Source organism: Bubalus bubalis, chromosome 19 (genome assembly GCF_019923935.1).
Source record: "Bubalus bubalis isolate 160015118507 breed Murrah chromosome 19, NDDB_SH_1, whole genome shotgun sequence".
Classification (NCBI taxonomy): Eukaryota; Metazoa; Chordata; class Mammalia; order Artiodactyla; family Bovidae; genus Bubalus; species Bubalus bubalis.
In genome coordinates this window covers 65,201,244-65,213,381 of record NC_059175.1, presented here as the reverse complement: position 1 = coordinate 65,213,381, position 12,138 = coordinate 65,201,244, and the positions used below count along the sequence as shown (strand labels likewise).

Sequence of the window (12,138 nt, the reverse complement as noted above, 5' to 3'; positions counted from 1 at the left end):
TTGGTTTCTTGGCCACAGGCATTCCTGCGCGCGCTCGCGGACCACACTGGCGACAGCGCGGAGAGGCGGCGGCTGCAGGAGCTGTGCAGCAGGCAGGGGGCGGCCGACTACACCCGCTTCGTCAGGGACGCCGGTGCCTGCCTGTCCGATCTGCTGCGGGCCTTCCCATCCTGCCAGCCTCCGCTCGGCCTCCTGCTCGGTGAGTGGCCGCCGTCACAGCCCCCCTCCCCGGGCAGCCCCTCTGTGCTAAGGGCACCTCAAGTTCCTGCAGGCCTGTGGGGGCACGTTTCCATACTGGTCAGTAAGTGAGCGTCTCACAGCTGGGCTTCCTGGGGCCTTATCCAGCTGAACTGCCTTCCTGAGGTCAGAGGATCTCTCTCTCGTTTTGTTTTGTTTGCCTTTTCAGTTTTCTTTCCTACCATTGTCACTGTCATTTGATCTCTCAGTATTATTGTTGTCATTCAGTCTCTAAGTGGTGTCTGACTTTTTGCAACCCCATGGACTGCAGCACACCAGGCTTCCCTGTCCTTCACTGTCTCCCGGAGTTTGCTCAGATTCATGTCCATCGAGTCAGTGATACCTTCCAACCGTCTCACCCTCCGTTGTCCCCTTCTCTTCCTGCCCTCAATCTTTCCCAGCAGCAGTCTCTTTTTCTCCATTAATAGAATCAGTTGTAATTCTCTTTTTTCACTCAGCCTTCAGCCTGGAATCTGTTTTTTAGAAAGCACTTAGCCAAATTTTATCTAAAAATGAACTTTCCAAGAAAAGTATCTTTTTCAAGGATAGTGATAATTGACAGAGTGTGATGAAGTGTGCCCTCTGTGAGCAGGGTTCAGAAATGTCCCACCTGGGCAGGTCCAGATTTTGTTTCTTCAAGAGCCCAAGGGTCTCGTGCTGGCCCAGCATAAACAAGTGGCCTTACTCAGGGTGCCTCCGAGTGTGGACTTGGGGAGACAGGCATCCAGATGGAAGGTCACCCTGGTTTTTGCCCTGATCATGCCTTCTGGTCCTTGTACTCCAGCAGAAGAGAGTTTCAGATCTTCCTTAAGGACCTGGTGTCCGGACTTGGAGACGTTTACCAGGGATGGTGACTGTAAGCCGTTTATAGGATTTTAAAACCTTTATTTAATACTTTCTATGCTTGTACTTTTGTCATCTCCTGTCTGTTTTCCTGGAGTGACGAATAGTGACAGGAAAGCATGTACTGTACTTTGTACTAGGCCGGCAAGGTCCCTTGTGATGCCGAGTACAGTGAAGGGCACTCCTTGACAAGTCAGGCCTTTACAAGTTAGGCTCGCGCTCCCTTTTTACTTCTTAGTGTTCTCTGTCCTCCTCCTCCAAGTGGTGAGGCTGCTCTTCCCATTTTCCTGTTCAAATGAACACTCTTACCCTCTTTCTTTTGAGCTAATACTTCAGTTCAGTTCAGTCCCTCAGTTGTGCCAACTCTTTGCGACCCCATGGACTGCAGCACGCCAGGCCTCCCTGTCCATCACCAACTCCCAGAGTTTACCCAAACTCACGTCCATTGAGATGCTGATACCATCCAACCATCTCATCCTCTGTCATCCCCTTCTCCTCCTGCCTTCAAGCTTTCCCAACATCAGGGTCTTTTCTAATGAGTTGGCTCTTCACATCAAGTGACCAAAGTATCGACGCTTCAGCTTATAAACTTTAGAAGTTTCTATAATTGAGACTTATAGAAACTTCAGTTATTTCCTAATTTCTATGAGAAAACTTAATACACCTAGGGGTTAGTGTTGAGCCCTCTTTTAAATCTTATTCTGACATTGCAACTGTAAGACATTTAGAAAGGGCTTTCCAAATTTTTGCTAAAAAACTATCAAAATGATAACATACTGAACACAAAAATTTCCAGAGTTTTATTAGTGGACAATTCAAATATTGACTCTTAGTCTCCTTTTGAAAGAGTACCTATGTGTCTTGAAATCACTGGATTTCTGGGTAACTTGATTTAAGAGTGTTCACTGTTACACTCCAGTTTTTTGTTATAACCCTCTAAATATAAGGAAAAATATTTTCAGCCTGAGTATTTTCCACAGTCTAATCATCTTTGAGTCATGATTGTATTTCAAGTCTGAAAACTCTGGAGACACCCCAGAAAACAATATAATTGGTTCCTTGACTCTGAAGCCCATTTGTGGACCTTACTCTTACTCCTGTTTGCTGTTTTAAAAAAACCAAACAGCCTTTAGGTAGAAATTACTGGCTTCACATTAAGTGGATTCTGTTTGGTCTTTAAGATTTGGATGTGGCATCTAGTAATGGTCTGCTTACTCACAGTGAATGTATAGGTACTTAAAAGTATGATGAAAACGGAAACAACAGTTGTTTTGAATATTCTAAATAAGAGAACACTTAGAAGTCAGACCTTTACATGTAGTTTACATGTATACATATACTTTATTTTCAGTAGGAGTGAATTAATAGTTGCCTGTTTTTGCTTTTTTCTAGAACATCTTCCTAAGCTCCAACCCAGACCGTACTCGTGCGCAAGGTACTGATGCTTATTAACGTAATACATAGCGTCTTTCTCCTAAAATACAATGAAACTCCGACCTTCAAATCCTTGCTAGCTACAGGTCCATTTACTAAAAACTTACCAGATTTGTGGAAGACGGTAGCAGACGTGATAAGGAGTAAAGAAAACCAGGCTTGGACTCCCGTCCTCCCAGAGTTCATAGGGCATGGCATCTTCCATGGCTCTTGTGGTCCAGAACTGTGTCCCTGCTTAGCGAGTGTCCAGGTCCTCCCCCTGTGGCCTTATTGGTGTGTCTGGCCGCTTGCTGGGGTGGAGGAGGAAGGGGAGAGGGAGGGGTTCTGTGTAAATCTCATCTAGTCTTGGGGGCACACAGGTAACCCGAAACTGTCCTGAGTGATATCAGGACGCTGGGGGCAGGGCTGACTTTGCAGCAAGCAGCAGAGCTGTTCTCTGAGGAGTGAGAAGGTGACTAGTGCCCACTCGGAAATACCCCTCAGTGCAGTAAAAAAAAGGCCTGGTCTGGCCTGTGTGTGTTAGTCCTGGTGCGGAGTTTAAAAACTCACCTCTGTCTTTGCAGCTCAAGTCTGTTTCACCCAGGGAAGCTTCATTTCATTTTTAACATCGTGGAGTTTTTGTCTAACACCACAGAGGTGATTCTTCGGAGAGGCGTGTGCACGGGCTGGCTGGCCGCCTTGGTTGAATCAATTCTTCAGCCGTACACGTGTGCAAACCATGTAGATGGCAAGAAAGCCCTGGCTCCCAAGGTATGAGAAGAATGCAGTTTTGGTGACGTTGAAAGCGTTCATTGCTTAGTTGGAAAAATGTCCCCTGCATCGTTAGTTACCAACAGACCATTCAAAGGAAACTCTATGCCACACTTGAGCTTTAGTCTTTTGGAAAGTTAGGAGAACATAATTTTCACTCAGTATTAAGTAGTCCATGTGTTTCCTCAGTGTGTAAAGTGTGAATTGTATACAGTACAGTCTTCACTCCTTGCTCATCATGTTCGTAAACAGAAGACCTTTTGTGTTTTATATTTTGATTCACACTTGTCAAAATCTCATTTGAGACTGTATGCAAAGGGAACAATTACATTCTCCCTCCTCACCCATAAGAATGGTTGAAATCGAAAAAAAAAGTTGAGTCTTTATCATGAAGTCTTTTCCATGGTTTTGAAAAATAAGACATTTGTAATGTCTTATTCCTGGTTTGGTTGCTCTATAAGTTACTGAAGTTACAAAGTTGACAGCCCTTGGGGGAATTAAGACTTCTGATACACACTTGAGAGAGCTTAAGAGAAGACTAGGGCTTAAAATTGCCCTTGAACTTGGTGTTTTCCCAGTCTGCTGCCTGGAACAGGTGTTTTACCGTGTGTGTTTCCTTACCTCCACAAAATTTTGAGAACCGAGAAACTTCTTTTTTGGAAAGAAATACCGTAGTACTAGCGCTGACACGCAAGCATCGTGTCACTTCATGGCCTCATAAGATGCAGGTCTCCAAAAAGCTAAAGAGAGCGCACTGAAACACCTGCATCACAAACACCAAGCATGGGTGCCTCTCATGTGGTCTTTCCTTCTTTCCTCCTATCCTTTCCCGCTTCTTCCTTCCCCATTGTAACAGATTTTTATTGACTACCCAGTTTTGAAGCCCTGGAGGTACAGATAGAAAGGATGTAATTTATAACTACATAAGTTTCATCTTGCCGTGTAATACCATATTTTATCCATGATCCATTAACCACGCGCTGTCCCCCAACTGGTAGGTGGTCCTGTGGTTCACAGATGCCCCCGTCCCAGGGAGTAGATGTCCCCTCCCACTCCTGGGTGGCTGGGCCACGTGACCAGCCTTGCAGGGAAAGGCGAGTGGACAGGCTTGTGCCAGGTCTCAGCAGGAGCTCTGTGCCCGATGGGGGTGATGGGCTTGCCTCTCTCATCTTCCCCCTGACCTCAGATGGGATGACTCAGGTCAGGGATGCTCCTTGGCTTTGGATGCAGGTGAAGGAGGTCGTGGTACAGAGCTGCTGCCCTGAGCCCAGCCAGGGTGAGCGTCCCGTGAGCAGCAGGAGCCGACTAGTACTCTGCCGTCTCCTCGCCGTCCCTGGAACATGAGAGTGTGGTCTCTTCAGCACTTTTACTCTGCTTCATGGGACTTACTTATTATCTGTCTTTCTGTAGATGAATGTTTGTTTACTGTCTTTTTCACACAGTAGAATATGCGTCCCATCGACATAGATTTGGTTTGCTCATTTCTCCATCCTAAGTGCTTGTCATATTGAGTACCTTCAGTAAAATTGTTAGGTGGATGAATCAGGTGAATAAGGCTAAATGTAATATCCATCACAGCTCCACTCCAAAACTAGAACAGTCATTTGACACAACTCTGCCAGTTCTGCATTTAAAAAGTACTGTATCCATCCTGTGGATGAACTTCAGACAGCTTCCCTTGAATTAAAGGCTAAAATATATACGATTATATCTGTATGCAATGTAGGGACGATTCCCGTCATTCTTAAGTGTTAGTATCACTCAGTGTAACTGAAGCATATGGCAGAGTGAAACTGAGAGTCAAGTATGTTAACAAGCTGATTCCTTGTAAGTGTCCCTAGCAAATTGTTTAGAAGAAAACCCTTTTGAAATTGTAGCAAAAAGATTTTTATCTGTATCTCATTTATTAGTCTAGCTTTGCAGCAAACCCTGGACGCACAGGAGCAGTTCATGCGGTGCTCTGGCATCCTTAGGGCAGCCCCTTCGTTTCTCTCTCGCTCGCCTAGTTTCTGCTTAAATCCTTCACCCCGTCTTGGCGTTCGTCTGCATTGCCCCTTTATGTCCTGATGTGAAGGACCATGTCTTCATTTTGTGTGTGCATTTCTTCATGATGCATATGATGGGTTGCCCACTAGGACACAGGTCTTTTCTTTGGGCCTAGAAAAATAACTCATTATTTATTTATTTATTTATTCAGTGTTCTACCTTGGAAATAGCCCTGTCATTTTAAAAATACTTTTGATTTAGAAAGAAAAACATTTACAAGACAGACTTGTTTATTTCTCTGCGTTGACAGATGTGTTTGTGGTTTCAGTATGATTTAATGCCACTACTTAATTTTGTGATGCTTCTAAGGGGAAGGGGAAGTGATGAAATTAAGGGAAAGTTTCACTTTCTGATTTCCTTGGCAGACAGCACCTTAGATATATGCTTTTGTTCAGGTTCTTTTTTTTTTTTTCAAACTTATGAGCATTGCCTTAATGTTTCAGATATCCATTTCTCCTCGAACCACAAACTCTTTCCACTTACCCAATGACCTTTCAGTCCCTGTCATAATGGTGGGTCCAGGAGCGGGCGTGGCCCCCTTCATTGGCTTCCTGCAGCACAGGTATGTATCCCTCATGGACCTGGCTGGGAGGATAATAGAGCGTTTTTGTTTGTTTGTTTCTTCTGGGGTTTTTAGGATATTGGGCTTCAGTCATAAAATTTTTATTTTAAAAAATTATTATGAAATGTGTGATAGCATAGCATAACTTGTCACTGTAGGAAAAGTGAAAATATCGTCTAGAGATTTTGCTTTGTGCTGGAACTTCTGTTTTTACTGTAGTATTTACTGCCTCCGCCGCCCAGCCTGCACTGCTGGGGACAGATTTCAAGCACATCTTCATGCTGTGTTGATGTGCGGCTGCCCCATCTGTTCCTTTGTTGTTGTTGTTCAGTCGCTCAGTCGTGTCCAATTTTTCGTAACCCAATGGACTGCAGCATGCCAGGCTTCCCTGTCCTTCACTATCTCCTGGAGTTTGCTCAAACTCATGTCTGTTGTGTCAGTGATGCCATCCAGCCATCTTATCCTCTGTTGCCCCCTTCTCCTGCCCTCAGCCTTTCCCAGCATCCATCTATTCCTTAACTGGGTCGTTACAAAGATCCAATTACACCCAGCATTTCAAAGTCAAATCCCTAACACCAGTAATTTTCAGTAGAATAATATTAATTCATGTATCTTCATATCAGGGCATAATTATTTGATACAAATAAAATTGTGCTTCTCTCCCTGTGTGTAAAATAACAATTCTTACATAACGTTCCCCAGGTAGTGGAGTAATATGCTTCGGGCAAAATCTTTGTGTAGTTTTCTTTTTTGTTGTTGTTAAGAAAACAAAAAAGTGGGACATGTCAATCATGTCTGAAAATTGCACAGCAGACTGTTCTACCTTTAAAGCCCTGTGCCACTTCTCTATTACATAATTGAGAGTTTTTAGTCATAAGATTGTTGCTAGTATTTAGTGTAGAAATTAGTCGAGGTTTCACAGTGTGGTCGTTTGAATTACCCCTGCTCTGGAGATGTCATATAAAGTTCATAGATGTCTCAGCCCAGAGGTAAACTTACTTTCTCTAGTGTCCGCTGGAGTGGCCGACTTACCCTGTGGACAATGACGTGTAAATTCAGTAAACGAACTTTGACTGACTGCAGAGTTGGGTTTTATAGACCTACCTGGAGAGGCAAAAAAAGACAGAGATTGCTGTTACCTGTTCTTTCTACCAGACCTCAGCTTTCTTTTCCGCTTAGAGAGAAGCTCCAGGAACAACACCCAGGGGGCCACTTTGGAGCCACGTGGCTGTTCTTTGGCTGCAGACACAAGGAGAGGGATTATTTGTTCAGGTACTTGACAGCCCTCATGTTGTAAGGCTCTGCCATGCTCTACAGGTGTCATCTCAGACTTCTCCAGCTTGAAATTACAAATCTTCCAGTGACCTGTTACGTATTGTGTTTCAGAGACGAGCTCAGACACTTCCTTAAGTGTGGAGTGCTCACTCACTTGGAAGTCTCCTTCTCTAGAGATGCTGCGGTGGGGGAAGAGGAAGGCCCAGCCAAGTATGTGCAAGACAGCCTCCAGCGTCACAGCAAGCAGGTGGCGGGGGTCCTCCTCCGGGAGAGCGGTTACATTTACGTGTGTGGGTGAGTGCAGGGGTTGGGGACAGTCGGTGGTGTTCATTAAAGAAACCAGGGGCCCATTGGTTAACGACCCGGACCTGTACGGGTGGGAGATTTGATTCTCAAGTACGGGGATAGAAATACAAGTTCTAAAGCTATTTTTACGTACCCTCAATAGCCAGGAAGTTGTTATCAGGAAAACAAAGTGAAAATTAACTCACGCAGCCTTCCCTGGGTCCAGTGGTTAAGACCACACTTCCACTGCAGGAGGCATAGGTGCAGTCCCCGGTTGGGGAGCTAAGATCCCAAAAGAAAATTAACTCTTACATTGTGAACTGCTCTGTGCTATTTTAAATTAGGTTTCTGTGTTTGTTTTTGCTATCTCTAATTCATTGTTTAATTGATTTTGATCAGTGAATACTAAACATGTGATTTGTGCAGTCGACCTAGGAAAACACTTTTGGTTTTGACTCTGAGAATGGTTTCCCTCTTAGCTCAGTTGGTAAAGAATCCACCTGCAATGCAGGAGACCCCGGTTTGATTCCTGGGTCAGGAAGATCCACTGGAGATGGGATAAGCTACCCACTCCAGTATTCTTGGGCTTCCTTTGAGACTCAGCTGGTAATTAATCTGCCTGCAATGTGGGAGACCTGGGTTCGATTCCTGGGTTGGGAAGATCCCCTGGAGAAGGGAAGGGCTACCCACTCCAGTATTCTGGCCTGGAGAATTCCATGGACTGTGTAGTTTTGGGGTTGCCAAAGAGTCGGACATGACTGAGCAACTTTCACTTTTCACTGATTATGTGAATTTAGGATTTTTTTCTTAAGATATAATTCGTAATGTCAAAGTTGACATACGCCAGGAGTCATTCTTACGTTTCATCTACTTTTTGAGACAAGATCCATTATAGAAACCCAAGATCGCCATAGGGCAAAAAAAATTTAGAAACTAGCTACGTGTTTTAATGAAACTCAGAATGTTTGCTAATTAAAAAGGAGTTTTGAAATGAGAAACTACACTTTTTTCTTTTAATCCTAACACGTCCCTTCCTGGCATTTAAAATGTTCCATTAAGTTACCAGGTTGGGTTTTTTGTTTTTTATTTCTAAAACTGACACAGAAAAAGAAATACTGGCATAATAACCTGGAGTACATATAAATATAATTGAAAAGGTTCATAAAACAGAACTTACTTTTTGGACTTACTCTCTGTGATACATTCTGATAACGTCTATTTGTTCGTTGTATCATTTTTAAAGAAAGCTGACTTTGGCTCCTAAGTTGATTTCACGACCCAATAATGACTACTCAGATAGAAAAAGTTGCTTTAGGTCAGAAACAACCGAGCTCCTGGATGTTGTGTTGGTTTATGTTTTCATGTAGCTTCTAGTGAAGTGTTTGGTCTTCCTTTTGTTTGCAGAGGAGAGTGCTGTCAGATTTAGACTGAAGTTTTAAGTGCAGCCCTAAAATAATGGAGGTGAACTCCGTGTACAAACATACATGTACAAGTATATGAATAACTGGTACTTGAGATCTTAAAATGTTAGCCCAGAAGTAACCCTTCACCATCACTGGTGCCTCATTCTTTCACATCCGTGAAGTGAGCTTGATAGCACTCACAGCTGGTCCGAGGTGAGGGCTCAGAGTGAACGCCCCGTGGCCTCTAGTGTGGACCAAACAAAGGGGACCTTGAGGACAGCCACCGAGGAAGGCGCGAGCTTGTCCCTCGGCCCAGAGGACGCCATTTCAAGGGGGAGCCTTTGTGGCTGAGAGTCAAGTAAGAAGATGACACAGGGCCCAGGAGATGTGGCGGCTGGAGCCCCAGACTTGAGGAAGGGCGAGGGGGTGGCCTTGGGGTGCTCTCAGAGTGCTTGAGCAGGAGGAGGACGTTGGAGCAGCCGTTCGGCTTTTTCAAGGAATCTCGCCAGAAGGGGCAGGGCAAGTTCAGCTCCCAGCACAATGGAGTCCTGTCCGGCAGTTACTCGTGCCGCAGACCTTGCAGTGCCTGCCGGCGCTTCGGCCCGTGCAGGTGTCAGGAGACGGGAGGTGGGCGAGGTGCTCTCCGCCCCAGCCACCGCTCCCCGTGGGAGAGCCGGGGCAGCAGTGCTCACGGTGCAGCGGGGGCTGCGTGGGGCCTCGCCCGGCCTGCAGTGAAAGAGCTGGGCCGTGGAACTGCACCAAGAAGGGGCAGCCCTCAGCAAGTTCTCAGTGATGTGCCCGTTGATAACTGTGTGCCCGTGTGCCTGCCAGGTATGCAGGCTTTGACTCTCAGGGGAGCTCCTTGCCTCAGGGAGGCCTTGAGAGTGGAGGGAGGGCCCAGTGCATGAGGTCCTCAGGCGAGTCAAGATTTCGGCTGCTCCTGGAGCTCAGAGCCAATTGAAGTACTCAAAGCTGTGAACAGGGTGGTCAGCGTTGCATGTGCTGGTGGTCCCTGGGCCTTGGGCTTGGGGGTGTGGTGGTGACCAGTGCCTGGAGACCTCAGGGTCACTTTCCAGAGAGATGGAGGGGGTGCTACAGTGTGGTGACGCAGGCCGGGCCTGAGATTCATGAATGCAGGAGGATTTAGTACACAGTTCCTGTTCTTAAACAGAATGCTGTTACTCATTTTTTTCTAGAGATGCTAAGAATATGGCCAAGGATGTCCACGATGCCCTTGTGGAAATAATAAGCAGAGAGACTGGAGTTGAAAAACTAGAAGCAATGAAAACATTGGCCACGTTAAAAGAAGAAAAGCGGTATCTTCAGGATATTTGGTGATAAACCTAGAAAGTAAAAGAAGAGAATTAAGGTTTTTATTGGCTGAAAGTACTAACGTGAAACTTGACTTGAAGCTTGGGACTTGCAACGTTTAAATTTAAAAAAAATTTCTTTTTTTTTTTTTTTCAACATTTCTTGGAGGAGGTGGGGTAGGGCGTGGACCGTTTTAACCATATGGGGAACTTTCATTCAGGTTTCCGTACCTCCCCCCCTCCCCCTCCCCAAACCACCCTGGGCAGAAAGGCGGCCCTGACTCCTCCACCAGCACCTCCCAGGCCACCTCCGCATCCTGGAGAATTTTTGCAGGGACATCGACCGGCTCCCTGGGCTTCTCTGTCGGTGTGTGTGAGGGCTTCTCAGCGCGGGATGTGAGTGTGGGAGCTGAACGGTAGGTGGTCAGGTCTTGTGAACTTGTTGCCAGTTTTTTTAATAATCTAAAATTAGTTTTTATTTTATACAAAATGTACCATAAAGTGTATTCATATGAGTGTATTAAAATTACATATGTATATTATATCTGATTACATGTTTATATATAATTTTATCAGATGGTTTATTACCAAAACTCTATTTCTGATAAAAACATTTTAAGGTAATGCTTATAGTGATTCTTTTCATGATGCTGGAAATACAAACTATATTTTGAAATTCCACTCTGGCATATGATTTATTTAGGTACTTAGCATGGTCATTTCTTCTTAATATCACAGTTCCAGAATTTAAAGAAATTTGCATTCAGATTATAGATCCATTTCCCATCTTTTGATTTCTGCCCCTTTTGGTGTACTTTTAAATTTTCCCACATAATTTATTGTTATTTCTGTGATTGTAACCTGGGCTTAAAATACCTACTTAATACCCTTGTATTTCATAAATTCCTACTATTGTCTGAATATTTATGTCCCCCAGCTTCCCCCCTGCCTCCCAATTCATATGTTTGAATCCTCACCTCTGATATGATGGTACTAGGAGCTGGGCCTTTGTGGGGTGACAAGGTCATGATGATGGAGCTCTTAGGAATGGGATCACTGCCATTGTTTCAGGATGCCCCACAGGGCTCCCTGCTCCTCCTGCCCTGTGAAGACACAGTGAGAAGTTGGCGTCTGCAGCCCTGAGGCCTTTACCAGAACCCAGCAACACTGGCACCTGCTCTGCACTTCTGGCTTGCAGAACTGTGAAAGATTTCTGTTGTTTATAAGATACCCATGATATCTTGTTACAGCAGCTCGAATGGACTACTGGACTAAGACAATTCACACTGACCCATTCTCTGTTAGTATCTGTCAGAACAGAAAACAAAGTATAAAAGGGGCATGGAAATTTTTTCTCCTAGTCTCTGGTATATATTGTTTTTTTAATTAAAGAGATTGGCATTCAAAAAATCTCTACCTGTCAAAGGGTTCTGGTCATTTTGAAAAATAAATATCTAAAATAATACTGTGTATAATCTTAAGATTTGTTAAGACTTCAAAGCAGTTTGTTACAACCTCTAATCTTACATATTTCATGTCTTTTACAATAGAAATACTTCTGGAAAAACTTAGAAGGCATAAGAAAACATATCAAGCAAAATTATATGCGTATGTTAATATATGTGAGCCAGAATAGACTTAAGGTGAAAACATGAAAAGGGACAAAGAATGATATTCCTTGTTGGTCATTCTAACAAGAAAACACAGCTGAGAACGTGTGTCCTGTGCCAGTGCTGTCCGTCCATGTTGCTGTGTTGGTGTTAGTCGCTCAGTCGTGTCCAACTCACTGTGACCCCATGGACTGTAGGATGCCAGGGTCCTCTGTCCATGTAATTATCCAGGCAACAATACTGGAATGGGTTGCCATTTCCTTCCCCAAGGGATCTTCCCAACCCAGGAATCAAACCTGGGTCTCCTGCAGTGAAGGCGGGTTCTTTACTGTCTGAGCCACTAGAGAAGCCTGTGAAAGTGAAAATGAAGTCGTGTCCGACTC

General features: G+C 44.6%; 1 protein-coding gene across 6 annotated transcripts in view; it reads left to right on the top strand.

Annotated features, from left to right (window-relative positions):
* MTRR (5-methyltetrahydrofolate-homocysteine methyltransferase reductase) overlaps positions 1-11,608 on the top strand; it is a 33,431-nt gene extending 21,823 nt beyond the window's left edge. For 5 of the 6 annotated variants that reach the window (XM_025270717.3, XM_006043239.4, XM_025270716.3 and 2 more), the window contains 7 exons: positions 19-199; positions 2,473-2,515; positions 3,078-3,264; positions 5,754-5,872; positions 7,052-7,144; positions 7,259-7,441; positions 10,032-11,608. In XM_025270717.3, coding sequence (XP_025126502.3) covers positions 19-199; positions 2,473-2,515; positions 3,078-3,264; positions 5,754-5,872; positions 7,052-7,144; positions 7,259-7,441; positions 10,032-10,173 — 948 coding nt within the window. In that variant the 3' untranslated portion in view covers positions 10,174-11,608. The remainder of the gene's footprint in view (positions 1-18; positions 200-2,472; positions 2,516-3,077; positions 3,265-5,753; positions 5,873-7,051; positions 7,145-7,258; positions 7,442-10,031) is intronic. The other variant, XR_006640318.1, reaches the window with a different exon arrangement.
* The last annotated feature ends 530 nt before the right edge of the window (positions 11,609-12,138 follow it).